Here is a 7,970-nt window from a genome sequence, read left to right on the forward strand (position 1 = left end):
TTTTTGTACGCCAGCAGTTTTATTTTTTTTGACAGCACATGCAAAAACATACATACAAGTGTCTTCGTTGCTGAACTTAAGCACAATCTTTCGTCTCCTTTCAGTCTCAAGCGCCTCCTTTAACGTTCACTTTCCGTTAGTTTTCTTTCTGACATCATTTCTCTGAACAGGTGTTGCAGATTTTCTTTGACAGTGTGTGTATGTCTGAGCATGTGTTCTCTGTCTTGACGGCTGGATCTTGTGGCCTTTTAGCTGGAAGTGCGCACGGTGGTGGTTGTGACTGTGGTCTTACTGCTCCCTGTGAAAAATTCAAGAGGAAAAAAAAACATGGGTGTGTTTCAAGTCTTCATGCAGATATGCGATATTTCATAATTAAACATTGCTTACCTGAACCAATAGGTCTTGATTGTGGAAGGAAAGAGACAGGGAACAATAAATGTAGTGTTAAAATGATTTTTATATAGATATTGCGTGCAAATACAGCAATCCCTCGATTATCGCGGTTAATGTAGACCAGATATGGCTGTGATAAATGAAAAACCGCAAAGTAGGGTCATTCCTATTTAAAAAATATTATTTATTTTTTTACTTCAGTGCTGAGTTCTAGTAGCAAGCGGAGGACAGGGGAGTGGCTTTCGCTTGCGAGTTTAAGCGTGGATTTTCACATTTTTATGAACTTACACCAAAAAAATCCTCCAGAAAAAAATCTGCGATAGTTGATGCCGCGATATTCGAGGGATTACTGTATGTCTATTTTCATTTACCTGGATTCCTCTGTGTCCAGCAGGCTTCTGTAGGTTGCAATCTCCTGCTCCAGCCTTGTCTTGATGTCCAGCAGCATCCTGTAGTCCTGGCCCTGCTGCTCAATGCTGGCGCGCACGTTGGCTAGGTCTACCTCCAGCATGTTGATTGTGTTCTGGTAGCCGGCGAGCATGGCACTGTAACGAGCCTCTGTTTCTGCCAACGTGTTTTCCAACGCCCCTTTCTGTGGAGGGTTAGACGTGCACATGTATATTTACGCCATGAAGTTGACATAAAACAGACCAGCCACACCCTGGATTGCATCGATATTGTGGTTAAACTGTTAAAACCTTGAATTATGGTAAAGTTTTTTTTTTTTTACATTTGACTTTTTGACTTCTAAGGATCAGTGCGACTTACAACACCATGATGTTATGGATTCCTTTCCCTTTCTTCAAGCACTTTAATATCTACCAGAATGTTAAATGTTTCCTTCTCCCAGACCCCCTGTCCCACCCTCCAAATGCATTCTTCAGTAAAGCCCTCCTTCTGTACCCTTTGTCACTGTCTTCAATTCCCTGGACAAGAGAGGCATCGGGGAATTTTGCTCATATAAGGCGTGATTGTAAAAAGGCGATCTGGCTTTCGTCTCTCACCATGCTGAGTTGAGACTGCAGCTCGATCTCCAGGCCCTGCAGCGTACGTCTCAGGTCTCCGATTTCTGTCTTGGACGTCTGGATGGTCTCTGTGCTGATTGTTACCTCCTTTGACAAGACAGCCGACTAGGGAGAAAAAAATGTGTTACTAATACTTAAATTTAATCCAAAGCGGCGTTGAGATTGGATTTTTTTTACCTTCTCATTAAACCAAGCCTCCTGGTCGCGGCGGTGTTTGTCTGTGATACTCTCATACTGGGCGCGGATCTCCTCCAGGACTTTGTTGAGGTCCTGTTGGGGTGCGGCATCAACTTCCACATTGACTGTGCCGGACAGCTGTGATCGCATGGCTGCCAGCTCCTGAGCCCCGCAAAGCAAAATGTTAGCACTCTAAATTTGCCATGAGGGAGATTTCGAGAATTTTCCGGTACCTCTGCGTGGTTCTTCTTGAGGTAGGCCAGTTCGTCTTGCAGGCCCTCGATCTGCATCTCCAAGTCGGACTTAGTCAGAGTGGTCTGGTCGAGCAGACGACGCAGGTTGGCGATGTCGGCCTCAACAGATTGGCGCATCATCAGCTCATGCTCGTATCTGCCGCAATTCGGCAAAAAAGGCAATTAACTCGATGTTTGGAAATAGGATTGCTCCGTTTAACCTACAGAAGTTTTACTCACTTGGTTCTGAAGTCGTCAGCAGCCAGTTTGGAGTTGTCAATCTGGAGCAGGATATTGGCGTTGCCAATGGTTGCGGCCATGATCTAAATTGGTACACACAATGAGAATTGGTCAGAAATCGCCTCTGTTAATTAAGAATTGAACAAACCATGATGAGAAAATGGCAATTTTGATATGTACGATTTTACATTTGTCAACTCGTGTCAGCATAGCGGGATAATGATTAACGGTGTGGTGCCGACCCAGCATACCTTGTCCTTCAGGTCATTGATAATGGCCCAGTAGTTGCTGTAGTCTCTCTCGGCCGCGGGCCCTTTCTGCTCGTAGTACTCTCTGATCTGCTTCTCCAGCTTGGCGTTGGCGGCCTCAAGAGAGCGCACCTTCTCCAGGTAGGTGGCCAGACGGTCATTCAGGTTCTGCATGGTGGCCTTCTCGTTCAGCTGAATGGAATTGTTGTCCAAGGCATTGGACAGGTCGAAGCAGCCTGATCCGTAGCCGCCTGATCCATAGCCGCCACTGAATCCAGATGAGACACCATGCATGGTGGAAGAGGAGATGCGAGGACCTCTGAAGCTGAGACCAGACAAGCTCTGAGCCTTGGGAGCGGCTCTGGACGAGTAGCTGTAACTCTGCCTGCTCATCATGACGGGTCCGCCGGAAATGCTGTAGCTGGACTGCATGGCTGTGATTCTTTGGAGAGAGGAGACGAGAGGAGTTGAAGCGCTTGAACCAGGAGTGGAGTTTGCTAGCGAGGGGTCTGCTCCTAATATAGTGCCAGTCCTGGGGCGGGCCTGGCCGGGGGGAGGGAGTAGAAGGAGGGATTCAGCAGTGCCTTGACACAACCACCATTTGTTTTCCTTGAAGGACCAATGGTTTTTTCCCCTTCCCTCCTATGAGAGCACTCTCATGGAATGTGCAAGTATGTTGCTGCTTTTGTGTTCATGTTCCAAAGGAGCTCAGGTTCTGCTAACGTGTGCGTGTGTGTGACACCTCTTTAATTTGTGTATGCTTCTTTCAAAACCTGCTGGTTTACTGTCATTCATACCAGGTGATAACTGGCTCTAGTTTTCTGACAAGTGATGAATACCAGGCACTATTCTCTATCAAACATGATACACTCTTCCTTGCACTCTGTGGGAGGAAGGGACATTTTGGAACTAATGAACTAGTGGACATTGAATGAAAAAAAATGTTTCTTACTTTGTACTGGCATGCGCATGGAAAAGGAATCTGTGGCCCTATTGTTTACCATATCACAGTTGACATCCCCTCTCAGTTCCTGTGTGTGTGCACTCACATGTGAGTGCGTGTTCTTGAGTTTATTGATTTTGGCCTGTTTTTGTGAGGAAAAACAGCGCATATGGGGGGATTGTGTGTTTTCTTGGATGTGTGCATGCTTGCCTGCTCAAGTCCAAGTGGGTGTAGTACTTAGTTATCTCAGTTTTTGAGATCCTAGCCAACTTGTCTCTGCTGGTGGAGATGAGAGAGATGTGTGGGGTCATCAACTTTCAGCTAAAGGAAAAAGTGACTCATGCTTCTTATTTGTTATAGAAGTACGTTTTCTCGTTCTACTTCCACTGAAATGTTCATGGAATGCTCAATAATTTGGTAATTGATTTGATGAATACTGCAATATTACTGAGTGAGAAGATGACAAAGCACTTTTTTTACTTTGTTGGAAGATGGGTGGAATGAAGTTAAGCATTTGCTTGCTTGGTTTTTACATTGCAGTGTTGCAATGCTGATTTCAACAGTCATTTCACATATACTACATAAAACAGTATTAGAATGTCATTGCCTACATTGTAGGCCCTACAAGAACCTCTCCTCTTGAACTGAACACTAGTATCAGAAGCACCAACCTGTATGACACTGTCATTAAATGTATGTAATTAGTTATTTCACGCAAAAAGTTTTTGGTTTTGTTTTATTGTATTTTGTTTTTTTACATTATTAGACCAATATTTATTCTCAAGTAATCCACATAATGTTTGTGGTTTGGGTAAATGTTTTTCTTAATACCTGGGATAATGAATATAACTTTATATACATATGTATATTAACTTCATTCATTCATTCATTTTTTGGACCGCTTTATCCTCACTAGGGTCACAGGGGGTGCTGGTGGAGGGGAACACCCTGAATCGCTGGCCAGCCGATCGCAGGGAAAGAGGAGACGGACAACCATACACACTCACACCCGTACCTAGGGACAATTTAGAGTGTCTAACCAACCTACAATGCAAACTTACGCAGGCCTGGGGAGAACATGCAAACTCCACACAGGTGGACCGACCTGGATTTGAACCCAGGACCCCAGAGCATTGACGCTGACGCGCTAACCCCGCAATCCACCGAGCTGCCCTATACATACATACATACATTCATATAGTGTGTATATAGTATACCATACATTGACATTTGAAATCATTGCACAAAATTAAATGCTTCCCATATACAAGTTAGGTTATTCGCAATCTGTTAGAAATGATTAATAATAAATGGTATGACCAGAAGAATTCAAAGTAAAATGTAATATTGCAAAAAAGAAAATACAACAGTCATAAAATGACAAGAAAAAAACTGTATTATAATAAGTACTATATTTGCAAACATTTAATTTTTTAAATTTCTATTATTATTTTTACATTTTCGTAATGATTTGACCAGCGTGTTGGTGGTCCTACTTACACAATAATTTGCATTTTTTAATGCTGATCATGGGCAGCCCAGTGGAATGAGTGGTTAGCGTGTTGGCCTCACAGCTCTGGGGTCCTGGGTTCAAATCCATTCATTGCAGTAGCTGACTGAATTACAGAAACTTGCATTTTATATTTTTACTCCAAATTTTTCTAAGAATGTTACATGAATACATTTGCAGTGGCTGGCTGGCAACTAGTCAAGGGTGAATGGATTCTTCAATCAGTATACATATACTCTTATGAGGACAAATGCTAAAGGAATGATGGCAGAATGGCTGAAAAGTCCAAGAAACAAGCACATAAGGTATGCACTGAAAGAAAATAAACTGTAAAACACGTTAAGTCCTGTCATATTGTGTGAGGTCTCACAGATTTTGTTGTTTCTGAACTACATAACAGAGATTCTGATGTATGTCTTTCAAGTATGGCTACTAACTCTTGCAATAAGATTTGGTCTAAGTTAATCATTCTGTCCATTGTTTTGTCATTTACACAACCGTGTGAATGAATGGGAGGAAGGAACATATTTGTTGGCTTTTGTGTTTCACCTATAAGGGAACGTAAGCTCAAAACAGTATCTGTTATCCTGTTGTATCCCAGCAACAAGGAGAGTGTGTCAATCACACCTTGCTTGAATGGCACCCATTGTATTCCAGTCTGCTTTCATTCGCTCAAACATTCTTGAGCATTGATCCTTGCCCATGAATTCTGTATCAAACTCTTTCTTCCGTCCATCCAGATCTTTTTTTAATTTTAAAACGAACTGACATGTCAAGCAATTTTATCATTGTTTTTAATTTATATATATTTGAATATTTTTTATAGTAACTACTATATCTACGCTGTATACTAACAAGATGACAGACATTTTTATCCACCAACTATGTAAGTTGCAGAGTTAGCAGATCCCTATTGGACCAAGAGTGAATCATAGCTGTGTATTGCTGTCCACTCCTTGAATCCTCCCGTCAATGTACCACACCCCACCACAGGGATTAACACATCCTGTTCAACTATTCGCCTTGCAATGTGCAATAATCTCCCGGCATGCAACATTCATGCCAAAAGTCCAAGTCAAAGTATGAACTCAACCCTAATGTGGGCGTGCATGAGCTATATGTGCATGTGTTAAACAATTACCATCACGCGCATAAAAAGTTCAACCTAGCCTTAATATGTAGTAAAATAGGGTTTATGTTACTATGAATAAATATTTATCTTAAATTATTTATCAATGATTATTCAATAGAAGAAAAACTTCAGCTGGGATGGGCTTCGGCACTCCCTGCGACCCTTTTGAGGATGAAGCAGTTCAGAAAATGAAAAAAATGAATCACAAGATATCAGTTCATGTTTGTGGTTGCCACGGAATGTGGAATATTTACTTTTGATGCTTAATCTATTCATTAATTTGTCTTTAACAATATAACATTCTGGGGTGAGATAGGAAACATTATTTTGACCTCAAGGTCAAATCAAGTCTTGATATTTCCTCAAGATGTTTTTCTAACTTGAAATTTCATCACTTACCCCCAGTGCCACTTCCATTGGATGCCTGAACACAGCAGTTGCAAATATATATGGATGAATACATACTGTATATACTGTACACAATTTTGATTTATTATTGTACAGCTTCCTCTAGCGGCAGTGCGTAGAATGCAGGCAGAATCTCAAAATGGTGCTGTTTTTTTAATCCGGGGTAAAACAAGGCATTCCATGAGTAGAGGGGTTATGAACTTCTACCTATTAATCAATAACAGGTAAGAAAAAAATGCTTTACTACTTCATCCTAGGGACGATTGCTTAGTTGTTTATTTGATATTTCAAATACAGTGGTACCTCTACTTACGAAATTTGTCCCAGAATTTGCTTCATAACTTGGATTTTTCATGAATAAAGCAGATTATATGTCTCACTCTCTCATATTCTGAACCGCTTTATCATCATTAGGGTCGAGGGGGGTGCTGGAGCCAATCCCAGCTGACTCCAGGCCAGAGGCGGGGGACACCCCAAATAAGTGGCCAGCCGATCGCAGTGCACAAGGAGCCAGACAGGCATGCACACTCACACCCACACCCATACCTAGGGGCAATTTAGAGCGTCAAATCAGCCTGCCATGCATGTTTTTGGAATGTGGGAGGAAACCAGAGTACCCTGAGGAAACCCACGCAGGCCTGGGGACAACATGCAAACTCCACACAAATGGACATGACCTGGATTTGAACCCAGGACTCCAAAGGTGTTAGGCCGACGCGCTAACCACTCGCTCCACCAGGCTGCCCGCCAAATTATATGTAAATACTAAACAAACAAAAAAACTACAAAAAACTACCAACTAAACTAATTTAAAATGATCAGAGTCCCAATTTTATATGAAAGATGTGGAAAAACACAGCAAAGTGACAGCAAATGTAAAGACAATAATTTATTTATGTATTAAAATGAATAAGAGTGTGAATGGTTGCCCGTCTCCTTGTCCTCTGTGATCGACTGGCCACCAATTCAGGGTGTCCCCCGCCTTTGGCCCGAAGTCAGCTGGGATAGGCTCCAGCATCCCCTGTGACCTGGTGAGGATAACGCGGTTCAGAAAATGAATGAATGAATGAAAGAAACAGCCAGGCTGGTGTCTTCTAAGTGAAAATTCTTTAATTCTCTCAAGTAGACAGAAGAAGGCACACATTTGAAAACAAGACAACAACACCTAGCGAAACAGAATATAGGTCAACAAAAGTCAGACAAAACATTTAGACAATACAAACCAGTCTGGGCCCCCTCTCTCTGTCCACACTTCTGTGGCTTCCAAAACAGTAGCGTAGGCATGCAAAAGTTCATTTTCAACACTGCTTGTCCTCGTCAGAGTTGCGGGGGTGCTGGAGCCTATCCCAGCTGACTTCGGGCAAAAGGTAGACTTACCCTAGACTCGTCGCCAATCAGTCATGGGGCACATATAGAGACAGACAACCATTCACACCACAATCATACCGCCGCCGAGTGGGAATCAATCCCATGTTGCCACACTGAAGTCGGGCAAATGAACTACTACACAATACACTTAGACTGGGTTCAAATCCAGGTCATGTCCATCTGTGTGGAGTTTGCATGTTCTCCTCGGGCCTGCGTGGGTTTCCTGCGAGTAATCCGGTTTCCTCCCACATTCCAAAAACATGCATTACACAAATTTATCGACCTCATTTCAC

At 42.5% G+C, this 7,970-nt stretch overlaps 1 protein-coding gene across 1 annotated transcript; it reads right to left on the bottom strand.

Annotated features, from left to right (window-relative positions):
• Positions 1-2,814, bottom strand: LOC144077414 (keratin, type I cytoskeletal 13-like). Its single transcript, XM_077605145.1, has 8 exons — positions 2,320-2,814; positions 2,069-2,151; positions 1,829-1,985; positions 1,596-1,757; positions 1,398-1,523; positions 765-985; positions 388-401; positions 1-298 (listed from the first exon to the last, which is right to left on the bottom strand). Exons 1-8 carry the CDS (start codon positions 2,746-2,748, stop codon positions 249-251), a joined length of 1,242 nt encoding a protein of 413 aa, XP_077461271.1. The 5' UTR covers positions 2,749-2,814; the 3' UTR covers positions 1-248.
• Between the last annotated feature and the right edge of the window lie 5,156 nt (positions 2,815-7,970).

The sequence above is a fragment of the Stigmatopora argus genome, chromosome 7, assembly GCF_051989625.1.
Source record: "Stigmatopora argus isolate UIUO_Sarg chromosome 7, RoL_Sarg_1.0, whole genome shotgun sequence".
NCBI classification, from domain to species: Eukaryota; Metazoa; Chordata; class Actinopteri; order Syngnathiformes; family Syngnathidae; genus Stigmatopora; species Stigmatopora argus.

Bases quoted from the DNA above. Each gene is read 5' to 3' on its own strand.
- LOC144077414 (XM_077605145.1), bottom strand. From the start codon at position 2,748: ATGCAGTCCAGCTACAGCATTTCCGGCGGACCCGTCATGATGAGCAGG. The intron at 1,758-1,828 runs GTACCGGAAAAT...TGCGGGGCTCAG, and splicing joins TCAAGAAGAACCACGCAGAG to GAGCTGGCAGCCATGCGATC. The intron at 1,524-1,595 runs GTAAAAAAAATC...TTTTCTCCCTAG, and splicing joins AGGCTTGGTTTAATGAGAAG to TCGGCTGTCTTGTCAAAGGA.